Genomic DNA, 22,380 nt, shown 5'->3' with positions numbered 1-22,380 from the left:
GTAAGTGGTTGAAGCAGATGAATTGCGCCTTCGTGACACGACACGGAGATGCCCGGTGATAACGAGTTAATTTTGCATTTGCCGCATGAAAAATTCGAGCGCGGCGGATCATTAGCGTATCAATTGATCGGTTGGCACGACCCACATACATACACATGTGCTTCTTCTGTAAAGGTCTCTAATGATCGGAGAGTCTGTGAGCGAGGAAAGAATGACATGCACGTACATTTATCGATACTGATGATCTATTTAAGTTTGCACTTATTAACGCTTAATGCCGGTATATATTTTATAGTATGTATGGAGGGGGAAGCAGTATGTAAATATTTTCTTGCATAATTTTATTTTTTGATATTTTAAAAGGCTCTTCACACAGCAATACTCCAAAATACTCAGAGATGTCAATATGTACTAATCTTTTTAATTCGAAATTATTAAATTTTACACATATTGTGTAACAAATTAAAATAATTACAAATTTGGATGTTTAATAATGAAAAAGATGTATAGATAATTATATACAAAAAATGCACACATTCAAGCCAAGAAATAATTTAATTAGTTAAGCAAAGTTAAGATAATTTATCGCATTAAAAATTTATTAATTACGATCACGAGAATTTGTACTTAAATATATACTTTTTCGCATTATGATTTAATATCTAGAATATTTAACTGACAGGCGTATTATGTAAATTGATCGAAAGATATCGCATGATATGCATGCAGAGAAAAAAAATACGTTAACTGTCATCGTTGTATACTAATGAACTAATTGCAACACTCCAACTTCCTACAGGCATTAATAGTTAAACCGTAAAATACGACGAAAGAAATATTGCACGTCGCTGTTTTCAAAACGATTCCACGCTAATTACATTAAAACGATGCGATTAATCCTTGTTTAAACGAGCGCGACTTTAAGCTCTTAATTGGCAGTTGCAGTGAGCCGAACATTTAAACTTGATAGAATAACAAATTTGTTACATCAGAGATGCGCGATAAAGCTAATCGGAGTGCGGCATCAATGTGCAAACTAGTTTGTAATATATCTTGTTAATTTGATAGCTATGCGCATTTAAATCAATCGAGATTTGTCTTTTCCAATAATTTTCTATTACTAATTACAGTAATTACATATTGTGATCTATGCATAGGGGAGACCGGGGCTGGTTGTGACATTTTTTCTATAAAGTGTCTCAACTCTTTGATTATGTTGTTTTTATAAATGAATCTAGGCTTGCTAGATTCAGTAACTAATCGGGATTTAAATTTAATAATAATTTTATCTAACCGCTCATTAGAAATTATATAAATTAAAAAATTCTGAAAAAAGAGACATGTAACTTTTTACCCCACACCAGGGGCTGGTTGTTACACCACACGGGGTAAATTGTTACAACAAAAAAACAAATGTAATCTCAAACTTTTTATTAAGAATAATCATGGTTTGTCTTCTTAATTTGAACAAAAATGAAATATTATTGTTTATAACAAATTACAAAAAAAGTTTAACTTCCAAGTTTAAGTCCAAGTAATAATATAGTACTTTTTAACTTTAAATAAAATTATAGTGTTATTTTAAACAAAAACTTAGGCATACAATTTTCTTTTGGCCTCTTTGCTTTATCACATTGAAATAAAAATTAAATAAAATTATGTTCTTATTTAGCGAAAAACTGACATATTACTTTTTTTGGTATCTTTGCTTTATCACAACAAAATAAAAAAAAAAAAATAAAAATTAAGTGAAATTATGTTCTTATTTAAATAAAAATTCTTTAAAACAAAAATACAAGTAACTTTTAATCTAAACAAAAGTTATAAGCTCTATTCATCATAAATTATCTATCATAAATTAATTGTGGTTTGTCACAACCTGCCCCGAGAAAATGTCACTTTTAGCCCCAACACCAAAACTAACCTCTTAAGATTAAATATTAAAACACAAATATTTGTAAAGCTTATAAAAGTAAGGTTTATTGTAAACAGAAGGAATTAGAGAGTATATACCACACATACACATTTCTGCTTATTTAGATAACAAGTGCTAGACCAATAATACTAAAAAATGAAAATGTTACAAATCTGCGTTTTTTATGGCTGCTTGTCCGGGCTCCTCTCACAAGAATGCCAGCGACACTAACTCGCGCGGTATGTCGGCCGACACTGGCGTGATCATTTATCTCTTTCTAACGTTACTATAGCGTTTCCGGTTTAGCTACCATTGGCACTGTAACAACCTACCCCTGTAACAACCAGCCCCAGTCTCCCCTACATACATTTTATTAATTGGCCAATCAAATGGTAATAATTAAATTCTTTCTCATTCGGAATTGTTATCAGAATGAAGATTAATATCGCAGGGTAATTTTACTTTCTCACAATTAGCCTTTCTTATCGCAAGATAAGAATTCTTATGCGATAAGAAGAAGCCTTTTAATATGGTTTCCTGATAATTTAAGGAAAAGGGGAAAGATTAGAGCAAAAATGACAATTTTTAGTGTAAAACAAGACTAGTGTAGTGCTTTTATAGTACCTAATAGTGCTCCAATAATCTTCTATTATTAATTACATATTATGATCTGTGCATTCGGACATTTTATTAATTGGATTGGATAATCAAACAATAATAATAATTAAATTCTTTCTCATTCAGAATCGTTATGAAGATTAGTAACGTAGTCTAATTTTATTTTCTCACAATTAGCCTTTCTGATCGTAAGATAAGAATTCTTATGTGGTAAGAAAAAGTCTTTTGATATGGTTTCCTGATAATTCAAGGAAGGGGGAAAGATTAAAGTACAATACTACAATGTCTATTGTAAAAGAAGGTGCTCTTAATATTTTATTTATCATTATAATTAATGCTTTGTATAGCATCTATTGAATTATAAAATTGGTAACAATCTTGAATATCGGAGAAAAATATAGAAAACAATCTAAAAGAAAAATATTTTTAGCAAATGGTATTTTTTAGAATTATATTATATAGATATACGTCACATATATATCCTCTTGGAGAGATTGTAGGTACTTTATACATTCTTCTTGCACGAAGCGCACGGTTTTGTAAACAGCGCGCTTCGAGAGCTTATCGAGAAATCTCTGATAATGCAGCCACGTCAACGCCGCCGGATAATTAAATAAAGCGAGCACTCAAGGTGACAAACGCATTTGCAGAATTATGGAAGACGTGATGGCCATGAACGGCGTGAAGGAGGTGAACGGTGACGCGGACAGGCTGTATTACGAATTGGACGGCGAGGGCGATGCCGATAGCTCGACAACTCCGAGTCACAACGTGGATCATCGCGATCGTGAGTACCGTCGATTTGTCATTTTACGATGTGACTGATTCTAATCAATTAGCCGTGCAAAGAGCGATTCGTTACAACATGCAATACGGTCATAATTGCGCAAGATAATAAGAGCGATTTAAAAATCACAAAGTTGTCAAAAAGTTTTTCTTTGACAGACGTTTGTCCGAGTTGAGCCAATGTTATTCTTTAGCTTCTTGATGTTGAGCTTAATTTAAAAAAATACAGTGTTAGTCTTTGATGAGTGTTTATTCGTTGTATCAAAGCTAGGTATTCCTTGATCTCCCCAAATCGTAAAGATTTTGTATACGGGATTATTTTTTGAAGACTAGTTATTCGTTGAAAATAGAAGTTATATTTTTTAACTTCTTGAATGATGACGCTAAAATCACAAAAATGTAGTCACTCTCCGATTGTTTTGGAATTGTTTTTCCCTGCGAAGCTTCATTTAGACGCTACATTTCTTTGTGATTTCCCGCTTGAAATGGCCAATCACCCCGCTTGACTGCAATTACACCGCGAAACGTGCGCGAAACGTATCGTGGCACTAGACGGTGCATTATGGCAGTCACGACTCGCACATAGCAACAACCTTTTATTTGGCCGCACGGAAGGCGAAGTTAATTAAAGTTCGCGAGAGGGATGGAGATCGATATGAATTATACGCGGCAGCCGCGAAAGGAAGACGAATGCCTCGGAGATTTTCCGTCGTCACTCGCCGATTCTCGCGGTGCTATATATATATATATATATATATATATATATATATATAGATGGAAGTGCTAGCCTGAAAAATAGTAAATAATTGAAAGAAATCAGGAAAAAATTTCAAATAATTAAAGAAAATTAACGAAAACACGAAATTTTTTACGAATTGATAGAAACGAGATGAATTGAAACTGTTGACTGTTGCTTCAAGATTGTATTCATTATTTATCACAAAAATCTATTATTTATTTATGTACAAATAGGATTAAGAGAAGGTCCCTTTAGTATGATTATAATTACACATAGTATGATTAATTGATAATTACAACATCAGCAAAAGACGCGGAATAAGGTGCTGAAAAGAAGAATATGAGAATAACAACTTTACAAGTTATAGTAAAGAACAGATAAGACCTAACGAAGACAATAAAATAATGAACGTTTAAAAGAGCTTTTTGTAACAACTTCAAGTACGCCTTACATGATTTACCAAACTGGGATAATTCCAATTACAATGAATTCGAGTGACACGGAGGATTGTTCACGTAGTAAAGCGTTTTATTTTTTTTTAACACAAAATCGTGTTAATGGATGCGAGTGAAGATTTCGGAAAAATTGGCAGGCAGCCTAAGACCTTCTCGTCGCATACGGCCGACCGTATTTTGGCCGTCGTCACAATAGTGCCCGTCGGTGTTCTCGTCTCGTCTCGTCAGTGCGAGGCGAGACTTTCGGAACGTGAATAGAGGGCAAGAGTTAGCTTCCCAGAAGTAAACCGCGATTCGGTCGTCACGGTAGTTTTCGCGGCGCTCCTCCGTTGAGTCGCGTTATGCAGTCGTAAATCCCGAGATAAAGTGGCGTTACGTGAAATTCTGAGAGTTTCTCGGAAAACATATCCCTGCAATAATCGCACGGCCAATTCGGAGGTCGACGTTGATGGTGAATCTTGATAGTGGAATACGTGAAGCTTAAGAGATTTCGCTCCGGAAAATAGCTCCGGCGGCGAATCGAGTTGAATCCTGGCGATAATTGGCCGGCGAAACTCCGCTCGCGAAAATCTTGCACACATTTCTTGATTCCGATCTAAATCGATTTTAATTGGGTGAGTCATAAATAATCTTCGACACAAATAACATCAAGTTTTTTTTTTAAGTTTCTCAATTCAAGATAAATGACTTTAATTAATCTTCTAAATGACTCTAAAAATTAGTTATTAGCAAGAATTAGTTATGAAAAGAGGAGAAAAGCCAAGTTACTCATCCAGAAAAAAACGAATTACAACTCAATTCAATGATTTCTCAGTGAATTATCTTAATCATAACAGTATAGCATCAAGATATTTTTCAAATTTTTTATTAAATTAAATTTTTACTATTATATTTCGAAAATCGAAATATAATTTTAGTTAACTATTTTCTAAACCAATATTTATATCGCTTGCTCGTCGACGTCAAAGGTATAGACTGGGGCTGATACAAATTGGCAGTCTCGTCGTGTTTTGCAATCGTGGTCGGTTGGATCTTCCGGTTGGGAAGATTACGTCTTGCTTCTGAATTCGCACATTCGAAATTGTTCCGGTGTTCCCCATTGTCATTGTGTGTCTGCCTTTGTGACCTTCGTGCGTTGGCACGTTCGATAAGCACGGTGATTAGTACGTTATTTAGTGCGACGTCTTCACATAGTGCAAGCGCACGACGCGTTATTGAAAGTCGGCGTCGAGCTCGATCCTCATTTCTTGCAAACGATTGTAGTATTTTTTGTAGAGTCACAATTCACAAAGACGCGCGGTATCGCGAAAGACATTTATTCGTGGCAGCCCTGAAAACCTCTGAAGAATCTTTTATCATCAGGAGGGACGAGTTAATATAAACTTTCTGTCGAAGTAAAAGGAACCGTCGGTAGTGCAATTTACGCTGCATCGAGGATCGCGTGACTCAGGGCGACCTGGGAAAAATGTCGATCAGGGGTGTGACCACTTCGGAGAGCGAAGCGTTCCTTGGTTCCTTGCGCCTGCCGAATTTTCTGATCGATCCGGATGAATTTTTCGAAGGTAAAAACGAGCGCGAGGGCTCGTGTTACATGTCGGATTGTGCGATGTTTAACCGTTTGATGGCGGGATCGATGTAATTGACAAAACGCATTCATGTCGACGTCACTTTACCGTGAAACTGTCCCAGATAACGGCATTTCCGCATCGCGGAAGGATTATTCCGTGTGTGAATAACAATGATGACGATTCTGTGTCCGTTGTAATCTCATCAGCGTTTATCTTGTCAATAACACAACTAACAGCCACTGTATCTTCGTCTTCTTAATTGCGAAATGTATTTATTGTTAGATTATCTTGCTTATAAGATGCAAGAAGTATTCTCGTAGAGAATCGCAAGTTTTTACGTCTTTTCGGAATTTTCCGACCGTGAGTCATGTCGCTTATCTTCCTAAAGCGTATATGTATAAAGCGCATATAAAGCAGGCTCTTCATTAAAACTGCAAATTACTCAAGTATACAAGTTGTAAGTTCGCCAGTATGTTACTTTAATAGTTTAATAATTAGGAGGAAACATTGTTCTTAACATTGTTTGGGATTATTCCGCTCGAACTATCAAGACCGTTTTACACCGATTCAAATAACGTGTTAGAATGTAATTCTTATGAGTTTCAAGTAATTCCTGTATATTTACGGTCAAGGCCGAGACATAGTCGGCGATTATCTATTATTACGCAATTACATAATGTCTGTTTCCAATAAAATATAGTTTTTATTCTTGGAAGGATATTATTTCTTCTAAAAACTCTTTATTTTTCAAAATTCTATAAGAAGTATAAATTAACTAAAGTCAAGTTTTAATTATTCTCGTTTTTATGTACTTCGACATTTTAGAATTTTTTTTCGATTTCAAATCCATGGATTTCAACAAATCCATATTTCACAAGTTTCACTTGGACATAGGCCGGTATTCATAGGTTCTTATTTCAAGACCGTCTTAAGTAATGTCTTAAGATGCTAATACGGCTCTGTGATTGGTTCATAACATCTTAAGATCGTACTTAAGACGGTCTTAAATATAAGAATCGACTATGAATACCGGCCATAGTTTGACGGCGGAAAAAGAAACGTTCTAACTGCAAAACTGTTTCAGAAATATCATGTTTACTTGTTGCGTTTTACACAAATGTTTCGATGTAAAGTTTCATAACATATTGCCCACAAGATACTCTGTAATGTCACGTAAAAATCTTTTAGAAAAATATTATCGGCGAAACTGCGTCGGGGAAAAATAATTACCAAGAATAGCCGAAGATACAGTTATTACGATATTATTCACTATGGTGCCGTTAAACTAAAGAGATTATACGTTCAAAGTAAGATCGTGCAAATTACGAACTTATCTCGTTCCGAATCCTTTGATTCCGAAATCACCGCAGTAAACCCTGGCGACGTGGGCTGGGTGTTAACGACGTGCCAATGCGTATCGAAAATACTGACGCCGGCTTATTTTCGTCCCGCGGCGCGGTATATTTGTCGTGAGAACCGGGTCCTACATGCCGCGACGACGACGGGAAGGTGTCGACGTTCTCGATTGGGAAAAGATTGGGACGTGCCTCATGCGGAGATCCATCACGGTAACTGTGCCAAGGAGGTGCAGTAAGTATTGATCCTTTCCGCTACGTCTACGCTATGCCACTCGTCTTGGCGCGCGCTAAATCGCCGCGGCCGGCCGCCAGAAATTGAATCACGCAAATTCACGCGATTGCCGTAAATAGACGTAACCGTGGTGTTCGATCGCGTTCTTCGGCGCTTCAAGGAAATTTCCTACAAGCTGCTTAGAGCCGACTGCACCATATCGCTGGTATTAGCTGACGTGTTGAATATTTATGGGAGCTATCGTCATCGGAGAGAAAGAGAGAGAGAGAGAGAGAGAGAGAGAGAGAGAGAGAGAGAGAGAGAGAGAATTTCGCTTTCGTTAAGATAATTAAATTCCTACATTGTTGTGTGTCAAAATTACCTCTTTTGATAGTTTGATAAATTAAAAATGCTGATTTTTTTGGCGATAGTGTCTTTTGCATCGTTAAAATTTTACGAGTATTTTGTAGACTATATTTTAAAGATAGAATTTGGATTTGGGAATTAAAATTAGGAAAAAATTAGTCGCATAGATATTTAAATTTTTTTTATTGCTGTGGATTAATATTATTATAGGTATTTAAATTAAAAAAGTGTTACAAAATAAAAATTAAAACTTTTAATAAAGAAAAATCGATCTCGAGTTAATTGAAACATCCATAGATGAAAGAAACATAAGTACGTGTTTGAAGTCATTTTTTATAAACCGCGTGTGAAATGTTTTTGTTGTTATATGAGTATATCATGAGCACACTCATTTGCGACATGATTTATTTAATGTTACGATATTATTTTGACGTCGCACAATATGAGTCTTTTGATAAAGCTTTTAAAATCTATAATATAATTACCAATTAAAAAATTCATCTATAATCGTGGTGTGTAACACAAGCACTTGTTACAGAGTCGACTGAACACACTTTCGTGATAAGATTGTTGATATATAAGATACCGATAATCATTATCATAATGTATACGGTAGCAAATCTGTTTTGATAGAATATAATAAACTCTATTATCTACTTAATCCGCTTTATTTTAATGTTGTGAATTACCTTTTACTTTATTTACATTATTCCTCATACAATACAGTTATAATACGCAAAATATCTGCGTAAAGGTCGATGCAGACACAGCCGTGCCGTATCCGTACCGTGCACGAAACAGAAACATCAGACAAGGATACAGAAACATCAGACAAGGATACCTATTGTCTCCATCCTTGTCTAATGTTGTCTCTATTCTTGTCTAATGTTAACGATACGGATACGGTACGGGTACGGCACGGCTGTGTCTGAATCGACCCTAATTCTTCACGATCTGATCATAAACTGTTCAAGTCTATAAATTTAACTATTTACAGCTAACCTTTTTAAAGATAAAACGGCAAGCACATTCAGTACAAACATAACATTTAACATTAAACGTGATCGTTGATAAGTCTTATTTATCTGTTGTAAAACAGGCGAATAATTACTTACAAAAATTTATACGGTTTATTTTGATTTTGATTTACATAGAGGTTAGATTACCTGCATTGTGAAGGTCGCTTTGTGTCAAAAGCTTCTTCCCCTCACTTCATTCAAAGTGCACAGCTGACTCAGGACTTCATTCTGTATAGTAAATGTCAAGGTCAAAAGAGACCAGCAAAGAGTTTCAAGTGAAACGATTACTTACTGTGAAAAAGGAGCAGTGTGTATCTATACATACTATATAAACATAAATAAAAATAAGCATAAATATGAATAAGTAAATATAAATATAATTGAATATAAATATTAAGCGACATTCTCGTTTAATGCACGTGATAAAAACACGATGGCTAAATCAGATGACATCTTTTTCTTTTAGTTAAATTTTCGAATAGACACCTTCAGATATAAATGAGTCTCTTTCGCAGGTCAAACTAATTAACTCTACTTTTTATCAATTTGCTCCTTTCTTGATTTTATCGCCAGAATAATTATGATTAATTTGTAATTTTATTTATTTTTAATTCTATTTTCTATTTTATGGAATTGATTGGTTCGACTTCAAGGAGAGGTTCAAACACGTGCGAGAATATCTCGTTCCAGGAATATAACATTCTCGTGATTCGCGGTATGGCTTGCATGATGTCGGTGACAGTCGGTGACACCAATTGGAGGAAATTATTTCTCGCTCGGATCTCGCGACAGTAAACGCCAATTAGTTCAGCTGCCGTGTTTGGCGCACGCGAAAATTGTTCGGCGCGACAAGAACGACTACGTAATTAAATCATCAGTTAGTGCATCGCACACTGCTAAAACAAACATCCACGAGTTTGTCAGTGACGTAAAAGAAAGAAGTAATACACGTACGTAGCATAATGCATCGCGGTGAAAAATAATCAATATTTATTTGTCGAGAAAATTATGCCCATTCTTCATTGTGTCAGCGACTTTTACATTTCGAAATGCACGTCAGGTTTTACTTGAGTTACAGTACGAAGATTTATTACCTTTTATATATATGGCCATACCTTTCAAATAACGTAATGTAATACAAATTGACATAATAAAGCATCAAAACACATTAATTCGTACTGCGCTATTACCTGAAATATTGATAAGTATTGCTACATATGTGTTATTTTTTAAATCGTTTATTTGCAGTGGCTAATTAGTGACTAAACAAAAAATTTCCACAGTTTTCACCATTGCTTCTCTATTCTCTAAGCGTTTCTTATTTTCAAAACTTTCTAGTTTCTCTAATTTGTGGAGTAGCTCAATAATCTGCTTGCATTAACTTTTTAAGACGTACACATTAAAAAAATTGATGGTTGGTATCACATCAGCTATTATGTTTCTGTAAATAATTCAAAAGATATCAAAGATTTATTCTTTTTATCGAGTAATTACTCTTACACGACGAGATATAAATTAAAACATTAAATTGCCGGTGAAACAAAACGCTAACAGTGTCAGATTTATGGCTTGTATGTATACATATCGAGTACGAGACAAGGGGAAGATAAACACGCAACGGGATCGTTCGGCGAGGCGCAGCGGGATGAAAAACATATCGCCTATCCTATCCTAACGCAGCTCTTTAGAGTTACAAAGGTGGTATGTTTTTCAAACGGACACGCTTTATTTATAATTTATACAATTGTCAACAATAGAACGGCCTTTCGCACGTACGTCCCTCGTTCTATCACTCATGTATGCGTAATCTGCCTTGTGACACCTACGCAGTTACGCACGCACATAACGATCGTGCGTGTGTGTATCGCACCGTGCGATGTGGGTCACAGCGGTAATAAAGCATGCACGCCAATCGCGAGTTGTCGTGTCCGCGAGTGTACTATTATTAACTGGGTGGATCGTGTTTTTGGAGCACTCACCCGGACACCCTGGGACTTTTAAGTCCAAAAGGTTTTTTAAAGCGTTTCTGTGTTACAAAAGATCTATAAAAATTCATGTATCATATTTAAGGTTTCAAAAAGTGATTTCTATACTTACATGGTTCGGAAATGTTGCAGTTTTTTTCTCTCATTCCCGTGGGAATCATAAATAAAAAATCGACTGTGTCTTAAAAGGCCCACAGTGTTAAAAATACTAATGCGTGTTTCGCCTCGCGCTGTCGCGCGTTGCGAGATGTTTGTGCCAAGTTTCCTCGGTATGTTCCACGCGCGTGTGCAAATTATGACTAAAGTCGCATATTAATACATCGATAATATGGGAATGTGACGTAAATCCAGTTCCAAAAATTTTGCCGAGTATATTAATGGTCTTACTCCGCCACGTGTGCCTGTAACTTTCAATCTTAAAAACTGTCACGTTAAGTTTCTATCTTGAGAATTTTGAATTCTCTGTGCCTCCCAAAATGTTCCGCAAAAGAATTTCCGCCGATGATCGAATATTTACGTGCAACGTTAAAATGCCAAATCCCAATGGACTCGTATCTGTCGAATGTCGTATCTTCTTGTTACTAAAATACTAGGTCAGGACCCTTTTGTTCCGAACATTTTATCACCCATAAATCTTTCTCAAAGGCGAAGAGCTATCTGGAGATTTTAAAAAGTGCAGTTCTCACTTATCACTCGCAGAAGCAACATATCTTTGCTTAACAGATGAACTGCATTCGCAGTCTAAAGACGGTATTTATAGTCGGTTTTTATTGTATCTAAGACCGTCTTAAGTACAATCTTAGGACCAATCACAAAACCGTATTAGCATCTTAAAAGACATTACTTAAGACAGTCTTGGAATAAGAACGGACTATGAATATCGGCCTAAATCAAATTTGTTTTTCATTCTCAGTGCTACGTGCTATAGAATATTAAAAGAAACGTCTCGTGCGATAATGTTTCGTATCAAGACTATCGAGATTCATCTGTGACATTAATTGATAAATAAGTCGCTCCTGTACTGATCGTGTCTAACGAAATTTTATCATTCTGTCGAATGCATATTTTCGAGACCATCAGGCTCGTAAGAATTTTTCCAAGCAATATTCAAAAACGTTTCTTCTGCAAACATTACATTATTACACTGTTTCGCAATTCCAGGATCTTTGGAAATCAGATTGGAAACCAACTTGAGATCTTTGAAAAATGAGAATTGTTAATCGAAATTCTTCGTATTACATAAATATTACACTATATTTATATGTAGTCTTATCAAATAATTATGATTTTTATAATGCGCTGACCCGTACCGCGGTTCCGCGCGCGTGTGCGCCGCGCGTGGCGCGAGCGCGGCCCACGCGCGAGAGCGTACACACAGTGTACACACGCGGATTCCGTGATGCGGCTCCGCCGCCAAGATTCCACCGAGTATGTTTCCCTCCCTTCCTCTCACCCTGGGATAGTCAGTGCATTCGACACTCTCGCGGACCAGTCGGTATGGTCAGTGCCCCCCGACGCGTCGTCGACTAAACACACGTAGTAAAAGTTTCTCCCTCTTGTGAGAGAAAGACCTCTCGAGAGCGAACTCGCATCTCGCATCTCGCGTCGCGCTCCGTTTTCCCATGGAGTAAAGTCATTCGAAGCTTCTCGACGATAGATAAAACGGGCATCACGCCAGGATCGAGTGACCCTCGTGGATCTCACGGAAGGCGCCTCTTGTTGCAAGTTTGTGTGAAACTCAAAGAGATACGTCAAATTTTGCGTTGCATCGACCGTGCGATTTGTCCGATTCCTGGCATTCCGACCTGGGACTCGCGATTAAAACGAATCGCTTCGCACTTTTGAGATTGCGCAATTATCGGAATGTTTCAGACCCTTTTTTTCTCGAGTAATCTTTAGCAATAGTAAATTACTAACGTTACGAATGTTTGAATTTTTTTATCGCGTTTTTGCTACGTTGTTTTGATTTCGAGAATGAAATTGAATACCATCTATCAAATGAAATCTCTTCGGACGTTGATTGATGTAAGATAGGACCTTGGAACGGCATGCTCAAAACTGTTTTCGAATAAAGTCTTAAGGAATCACGAAAAATTATCATTTATTGCTCAATTCACACTCATGTGTAAAGTGAACCTTTATTTAATTAAATAGAATTTTAATTTACGACCAAGAGACTTAAATGTGACACGGTTTCTTTCGACAATTGCGAAAGAAAAGAACTAGCTGTAAATTTTGTAAGGAATAATGCTACGTGTCTGTATTTTATGGAGCAACCCGTATATATATCGTAGAACAAGAAGACCAGTTGATCAGAGTTAATCGACGTCGATGCAACGCAACCGGCTTCTCAAATGTGTCGATCGCTGACGAAAGTCGCCCCAAGCAAACAACATCTCACGCCACGCCGTTACTTTACTGATAATATGCGGTCCTTTGCCTTTTCGAAAACGCGCGTGTTGATAAGACGTGTCCGCTAATCCAACTATCATATGCGTCAGAACGGTGTTGTTATCAATAATATGTCCGTAAATAAAGAGCTAAAGATACACTTGAGACGCTCGCCGAGACGAGCAACAAGCTTACGACATCCCGTGCGAAATTTAATTCGAGTATCGTTTTTTTCTCATCGGCTTCAATCTCGTTAATATCGACTTTGATAACGCAAGATGAACACGAAATAATTATAGAGATTATATATTTATAGAGATTAATGCTATACATGTATCGGACAGTTCTATACTATTAATCGAACACTCGGATATTATTCTGACACATCTCCGGTTATTTAAAGTCGCAGATAAGTCGTCGACGACGATTCGTGACATATCTCACGAACTGGAGTATCAATTTTACATGACGTTTACCTTTGTTTTACTCGAATAATTTACGCAGGTGTTCATAACGTTCTTTTTTATGCAAATTTAGCGATTTTACGAATTGGAGCATGGGCTTTTATATACATACATATATGTATATATACGTTTATTTTACAAGGTAAAATAAACGTATATACTCGAATTACTGCGTAGCGTTCCAGGAATACCTCTGATCAACAATATAAAATGTTTTCCGTCTAGATTCGTTCGTAAATTTAGAATCTGTTTTTTTTTTCTTTTTTTTTTTTTCATTACAGAGAAATCTTGTCTGGAAATAATTCAAATAATATTTTCTTAAGTGACGCGAACGGCAATGTGCTTATCTCGTGCACGCGGTTGAAAGTGAGGTTCACGCAGACGTTACGTGAAAATCCAAGATACGAAAATAAATCCGTACGACGCGGTTAGATCCGAGGACAAATCGCGGATTCATCAAAGGGATTCTGCGTCGGGTGTAATTTCCGTTCTTCGTGGAATTGTAGAACTCGTAGTCGGGCAAGTGATTGAGCTCGTTGAGCACGTGAATCATCTCGCCAGCACTGAAAACAGGCGGAAAAACAGCATGATTTCCGAGTAGCGAGCATGCGGGAAAGCGATCTGGGAAATATTTCTTCGGGTCAACTATTTATAGTGCGAGCCGATGTCTTCATCCGCGGGCTCCGCTGCGCCGCCGTCGATGGTCGAATGAAAGGCGAGAATCGCCTGTTGACATCGTCGGGCGCCGCGAATTTCTGCCGCTGACAGTTCGCTATTGATTCACGTTGGAACGGTTGAACCTGTCATTTTGTCTTATAAAAACCTTTTTCTTAAGATGAAATGACAGGTTTAATTGTTTCAAAAGCTATAAATCTTTTTTAGAATAAGTTTTTGCGTGAATTACGATTGTTGAGTATTGCTGACTATGGTTATTTATTACTATAAATAGTAATAAAGAACCATAGTTTTTGCCTGTATAAGGCGTGTAAATACTGTTATTATTATTAAAAATCATATATGTAATGTGTCTTAAAATTAGAGCGATTTTTGAAAGGAGAAATCTGAAAATTGCTAGGAAAGATAAAAAACGGAGTAACAGCACGCTACGGAGTACAAAAAGAGATACTTAATTTGTACTCTACATGATCCGCCTACATAGTTTACGAGAACACATCCGTGTCAATTTCATGCAAATTTAGATGCGAAGTAATCGTGTACAGGCGTAATCTAATCATCCCTGACGCAACCCCGATTCACCCGTTCCTCTGACGTATAGACGTAGTACGGTTTACTACGCGTGGATCGTAAAGTCCGCGACATTCGTAGTGACTTCGTCACAACAGCTTTTTGTCCGTCGTTGTAGAACTTGGCCTCAGTCGCGACAATGCAATGCGCGAACCTCGTTGTCCTCGCGATGCGAATGCGAACACGACGGCGCCGCGCGGCGTGGACGAGAAGAGCACGTCGTTGGTTTGGACGATCGAAAACAACAGTCCTTGTCATCGCGCACCGCGCCGCGTTCTATTAATAACTCGGCAGTGCGGCTCTTTGTAGATTTGTCGAGGGTCGCGGCGAGCTCATTGGTTCCATTGATCATATCGTGGGAGAACGACGCGTCTCTCGCGGAAGTGCGATCGTTAGACTAGTGACCCTCCCTAGAATAAGAGTGACAAAATAACGTCCAATTAGGAATGATCGACGTTAATCACGCGAATGATAAAAGAATAATTTGTAGCAGCTTACAATTCGTTCCTATACCCACAACTGTTATAATTATTGGTATTTTGAAATCACGATTGATCGCTGGTTGCATGTTTAACTTGAATTCAGCGAATCGGTAGTTACTAATTACGACCGGTAACTTTACCAATTACATTTATAACTAGTTGACGCTCGGTCAACTGCTTGATACTTGATAATGAATTGCTAATCTTTCTTTTTAATTGGATACAATGTAATATGGAGACGTGTATTTTCGGCCAACTATAATGACCCGCTTATCAAATTCATTATCTTAAGTTTCTTGTACATATACGTATCTTTGGGCGAGTCAGGGGCGATCGATCATTTTTTGAGCCTTTCGAATGACGGGATCGTGTAAACATAAGTGTAGCATAAAGCCGGGAAATGTTTGCAGGAACGTATAGCGATTCGTGTTGATGAAAACAGTTGATATTCTCGAAATGGGAAATGAGAATGAAATTCTTGCCGTGTACAAGCGCAATTCCGTTACCGAATGGTTGCAGAAAACTGGACAAGCCACGGAGTATGTAAATAACGGTAATAAATCGACCATTATGAAAAGATTTCAATCTTTCTTCAATTTTTTCATCGCGGCCTAGGCCTACTCTATATATTCTTTATCTTTAAACGAACCGGAAACTTCGTAATTTTTATGTATCACGAGTCTTTTGTGTTTATAAATTATTTTAAGACATCTAAGAAATTATCAAATTCATATTTTGATATCACCTATAACAATATGTGCTTTCTCTAAATTCTCTAACTTAACACACATATGCTTTCCGCATATGCAGTTTTCTCACTAATATCACGGCACATTTATATATTTGTATGCATGATAAGGTGCACAAAGAAAAGTGAATGACAAAAAAGCAATAAATCGTATTGAGACAATAATATTAATATCGAAATAAAATAATTCAACATTTTACATATCATATCGGACTAGAAATAAATATTTGTTATTGATTTAGTTCAGAATCTTGTTTGGTATTGCAGTAAGAAAAGTCTTCAATATTGCAAACAGACCATTCTTTATTAGCCGATTTATTAGCAAAATTTTGTTTCTCGCAGGTAGCGAGAGCCCAGTCTTCGGTATCGAGGGCGGTGGCAACGGTGCAGGCGGTAGCAGTGGCTTGAGACTTGCATCTCACGAGCTGCCGAATGAGATTTCAGCACCCTACGAAGTACCTCAATTCCCGATCGAGCAGATCGAGAAGAAGCTCCTGATTCAACGACAACTGACTGTCAAGTGAGCATGCACTTTTATAGCGTTTTTGATTTACACAATTTAGATCGATTCAAGTAAAAACTCATTTTTACCAACATACCTATAATTGTATATTCATATATATATGGAGGGGTAAAAGCCATAGTGGTGTAAGTCAAATTTTTATAAATATTGACTCGTGTGCATACATGCAATCTATACAATACATATATAAATTGCATCTATGCACACGAGTCAATATGTGAAAAAATTTGACTTACACCACTATGGCTTTTACCCCTCCATATGTAAGATATTTTAGTTTCTTGAATTTTATATTTTAATTTGGGATGTAATTCGGATTTAAATATATGTTTTAATAAAGGTATGACCTCGCAAAAATTAACCCTAACTGTATCCGACCAAATAATATGAATACAAAAAAAATATTATTAAATTGCTGATGCGAAAGGTTTGCGAAATTCATGGAATAAAGTTGAAATTTTAGCCATATTGCAGCAAAAAGTCATCGCGCTCTTTAATACACTTCTCTTATCGTCTAAAGAAAAATTTTTCAATTCCCTTTTCAAAGAAAACTTTCAGCTTTCAACTTCCATTTTCTGAAGAAAGCTTTCTCTCTTTTTGAAGAAAGAGAATCTTCAACTTTATTTAATATAAAGCTTCTTGGGAAAACGACGGGCTTTTTACACATCAATCTAATATATATCTATTATATTAGAACATATACAACTCCTAATATATACTTATATGGAGTTCATATATTAATATTGCATCGAATATATAGATTAATTTTAGTTAGTTAAGCTTAGATAATTATTTTGCACCGGAAGAAGTTAATCTTGAGGGTTAAAACGGTAAGTAGGCAACACTCGAGGCAAAACACCGATCATTATATATTTACAACTGCGAAAGGTATAATACTAAAGTATCGCCAAGGGGTATAAACTCGGTTATATGAGGTATTTAATACACGCACGATCGAATATCTAATAAAATCAAATGCTATAGATCGTTATACAGGGTGTCTGCAACGTGGACATTTAAGCGAACCAGACAAACTATAAAATTCGGTGAAAATCGCTGAGCATATAAATTAAAAGTATGTTTAGAATTTTAAGTAATAATATTTTGAAAAATTATTTTCCCCAAAAGATAAGGCACGGTGAAAAAATATCGTCTTTCTTATATCTTTTAAACATTTAAACGATCTAAACATTCTAACGTTTTTAAAACGCTGTAGCATATCTAACAAGGGAACGGCCGGAAGTGTCCCTCACCGATTTTGATGGACTTTGGATATATGTTGTAGAGCATCAAGAAATATTAGACCCATATTTTTTTAGCTGCTTATCTTAACGTTTAGAGGGTAAAACATCCCTTTGAAAAAAAATTGGTTTTTAAATAAAAGATAGAAAAAAATGGTTTTATTTAACAAAAGTTGAATAGTACTTTTCAAATCATTCATCTTTTGTTTTTTCAAAGGGGTGTTTTACCCCCTTGAGATAAACAGCTAAAGAAATATGAGTTTAATATTTTTTTATACTCTACAACATCAAAAACTCATCAAAATCAGTGAGGGACACTTCCGACCGTTCCCTTGTAAGTGTTGCAATCGCGTATCAGGGTATCTCGGGTAATGGGTATCATAAACCGTTCGAAGGCTTTTACGAAAATTAAGGAACAAATAGAAGAGCGCTTATTCTTTGCACGGTATTATCACGGGACCATCGTATTAATTGCGAAACGCGGTTTTTAAACTCGCCTGACGAGAATATCCCGAATTAGCTTGCTTCTCTGTTGAAGGAATATTGAATTTGCTTCACTAATTCTTACCCAAGCTATAACTTAAATTTACATCCAGTGAAGGTAAGGGAGAAGAAAGGAATTTGTCGGTCAGAAAATCTGAGATAGAGATACTCGAGAAATATCTCGATTACATCTACTTTATTCATAAATGTGTTATATAATTAATGGTAGTTAATACGATTATATCAGAGACTCTGTGTCTGTGTTGTATTCACAATATTGACAATCGAACGCGATGCTTAGAGAATAGCTGTTCCACTTCCTGCGGCCATGGCGTAACAATGAGAAAACGTTTTACGCGCGATGGTTTATGTAAACCGGTGGAACGCCGACTCGGCAATGTTCGTCGGGTTTGCGCTGGGCGAACCAGTTCGGAATTATATCGTCGTTAGATATTTCACCGTGATGTATTATGTAGATCCGAGCGAAGGATATAAACGAATAGAGAGACTGGTAGGTCACGCCGCCCACGTCTCGACTGGAAAGGCCGAGGAGGAATTTTGCGCGAGAAATGTCGCATTGCTACTCGATGGGACAGCGCTCTGCGCTCTTTTAGAATTACTCTCTGCGTCCCTTTTCCTACATTTTCGAGAAAAGTTACGTTTCCAATAATAACGCCCGGCCAGTTTATATTATAAACAGGAGTCGACTGTATATGGAGAATTTTAAACTCACATCACGCATATTTATGTGTATGATTTGATTGAGATGTATAATTAAGTTTGAAATACATTAACGGTATATTTGAATAATTTAATTTAGCTCAAAACGCCCTTTCCAGAATTACTGTGCGTCTCTTTTTTTACATTTTCGAAAAAAGTTTACGTTTCCAATAATAACGCCCGGTCAGTTTATATTATAAACAGGATTTGAATTATGTAGAGAAGTATGTAGAGAATTTTAAATTCACACGCATATTTATATGTATGTATGATTTGATTGTAGTGTATAATTTAGTTTGAAATATTTAATGGTAATTTCAGAATTTAATTTAGTTCAATTAATTAAATGGCATTATTGGCGAGATTTAATTATGGACCAGAGATTTAGTTATCAATTTATAAATAAGGATAACTATGCAGTTCATTATTTATCTTATTTTTAATCAATGTTATTACGTCTTTTCTCTCTCGACTCGTTGAATTATCAATTTTTACTACGATTAATAAAATCGTAGCAAAAATATAAAGGATGGGTAGCATTTGGCGAGCGCACACGAATTATCCGTAAACATGTCGCGGATATAACTGCAAATGTATTTATATTTGCGTAAGTATATATCGGGACAAGAGGAGGCACATTCTTGCGTTATTTAGATCGACTACGCAATCTTTGTTTACCGATTGCACGAAAAACGCGGATTACCTTGGGACAGCCATTGATCACCGATAAAATCGTCGTCGTCGTCGTCGTGAACGGAATTCTTGTCTCTGCAGCCAATAAAGCCGCGATCAATAATTCAACGCGGGACATGTGCCTGTTTGGCCTCGAGACGCTTAATGTAACGCGATAATTCAATTCGAAATGTGTGTCATAATCGTTAATACTTATTTAAAAATAGAACTGTCCCCAGGCGCGAGTGAAGGGTTGGGCATAAGAAGGGTCGATTCGCGAGCTGCGAGAAGAACTGATAAAAGGCGGAAAGTCGCGAAAAGCTCACCGGGAGAGACGCGCTTTTACAGAATCGTCGAACGCGAACCTTGTTACGAAACACCCCGTATAACGACCTCCGTCTCAAAAATCGATCGCGCAGCTGGTCTCGTCGTCGTAAAACAAAAGCCAACAAGTTTATTCAAGGTAGTTTCCTCCCCGTCCATATTTCTGTTTGTTGCCCCTAATTAGAAGTACTCAAGGTACTTGAACGATATTGAAGCGTATCTTGAGTACCGATAAAATTACCTATAAAAGCATTTTGATATAACTTGCGACTGCGTTATCATTGGCGATACTCAGGGAAAAATAATAACGACGCAACGGATAAACTATTGGGGGAGGCCTAAGCGTTCAATTAAGCGAGCGATAAATACGCCGCGCGTGTCGCGCTAATAATTTCAATGACGCATTTAGCATGCACAAGGGACACCATGTGTAAACCACGTCGCGTTACTTCCCTATATTTACACATGGTAAGCGGAAACCATGCGTTGGCCGTTTTTTTTTTTTTTTTTAATATGCCATCGGAGAGCGCGGTAAAACACGGGAGGAACCTCGCTCTGGCCGCGGGCGCGGGGGTGGGTCGAAAGGGTTGCCCGCGCGATCGGCCGTGGCCGTCCTCCTCGGTCCACCCGCTCAGTTCTCGTGCGACCGTCGTTGATACCGGACGTACGCTCGGCGGCGTACGCGACTTCCGGCACGGTCGAAAGAGTTGCATGCGCGCGGAGGAGGTATCGTTTAAGGTATCGTTCGCACACGAGGGCTGCGTGCGTGCCGCGCGCCGTGCTCCGCGTCGAAACCGGTATAATAGCCGGCGATCCGAGGAAAATGGACCTCACGCTAAACCGCCGATATGATTGTAGAGATTATCGCAAATCACCGGGATCTATTGACGAAATTATACATCGGATTCGCGATCGCGGCGTGTAGTGGCTCTAATAATATTCGTAGCTGCGGTCCCCCCCGTGAAGAATTAGCGTCATGTGGCATATGCAGAAATAAATTTAACTATTATTTTTCGAATGTAGAAAATATCCTTTATAACGAATTTGATAATGTTTCTGCATAATATGCTTAACTGCATTGAACGATCGTTGATTTATTAAAAAAGATTTATTAAAAAGAAAATATCTGATCCTCCCTCGGTGTACGTATAATGAACTCTATTTAGATTACGTGTTAAATCGGTCTCTACCTCGATTTGTGGCAGTCGGATATTTTGATTTATCGATCCCCTTCGCCGAGCGATGCAATTACATTACCGGAGCTCGAAAGCGTCTGTTATACGTTGCAACACGGCACCAACACACGTTCGATCCACGTAATGACGTAATTGGTATAGCGTGTGAAAGCTGAGATGTGAGCGAGCTTTCTAAGAGTCTCGCGATATCCTGATCGGACTGCAGCGACGCTAATCCTTTGTGGACGAGTACGAGATCGTCCGATGTTGGCGAGTGAGTCAATTGAAGAGTGGGACGCTTCTCGTGTTTGCGATTAAACACCGCGTCAACATTATCGCTGACGTAGAAATGTGCGATGCGCGGTTCGAGGATCCTCCGAGAATTCGATTCAAATTCGCGACTCTCTCTAATCCGTGAGATTTATTAATCCTGCGGTCCCCATCGATTCTCGCTTGCGCTTGCATGTTGCCCTTATAATTTCCGCGATACGAATTTAAATCTGCTTGAGACCTAGACGTTGGGTGATCAAAGATTAGCAAGGAATAAAAGAGAGGATTCAGAAATGAAATTTAAAGAATCTTCGACATGAGCACGGAAAGAACGATTTTGCTCAAGTATCTAAAAATTTTAGCTAGATACAGATCTCTGAAAATAATTTTGTTGCGCCATCAAAATAATTATAATAGGTCGCTGAAGTATGATGATAATGCTGTAAAAAATTTCGACATTTTAGCAATCAGTTTGAGTGTTCTACATAATTATTTTCATGAATTCTTTTCATGAGTATACTCATAGATATTAGTATACTCTATAGATATTATACCTCGAAACTTTGAAGATATTTATTCGAATGTGGGCCGATATCACAGTCTCCGATTAACGTGATCCTCC

The 22,380-nt window shown here is 37.3% G+C and overlaps 1 protein-coding gene across 9 annotated transcripts in view; it reads left to right on the top strand.

The window, feature by feature from the left end:
• Nucleotides 1-22,380, top strand: part of Ampdeam (AMP deaminase) — a 32,802-nt gene that overhangs the window by 1,625 nt on the left and 8,797 nt on the right. For 2 of the 9 annotated variants that reach the window (XM_071773203.1, XM_071773195.1), the window contains exons 1-3: nucleotides 3-55; nucleotides 3,184-3,320; nucleotides 16,693-16,870. In XM_071773203.1, the coding sequence (XP_071629304.1) occupies nucleotides 18-55; nucleotides 3,184-3,320; nucleotides 16,693-16,870 (353 nt within the window). In that variant the 5' untranslated portion in view covers nucleotides 3-17. Of the gene's footprint in view, nucleotides 1-2; nucleotides 66-2,332; nucleotides 2,368-3,182; nucleotides 3,321-5,908; nucleotides 6,076-12,521; nucleotides 12,746-16,012; nucleotides 16,156-16,692; nucleotides 16,871-20,934; nucleotides 21,763-22,380 lie in introns of those variants that run through there. The other 7 variants (XM_071773198.1, XM_071773199.1, XM_071773197.1 and 4 more) reach the window with 6 other exon arrangements.

Source organism: Temnothorax longispinosus, chromosome 3 (assembly GCF_030848805.1).
Source record: "Temnothorax longispinosus isolate EJ_2023e chromosome 3, Tlon_JGU_v1, whole genome shotgun sequence".
Classification (NCBI taxonomy): Eukaryota; Metazoa; Arthropoda; class Insecta; order Hymenoptera; family Formicidae; genus Temnothorax; species Temnothorax longispinosus.
This window is presented reverse-complemented; position numbering and strand designations above follow the sequence as displayed.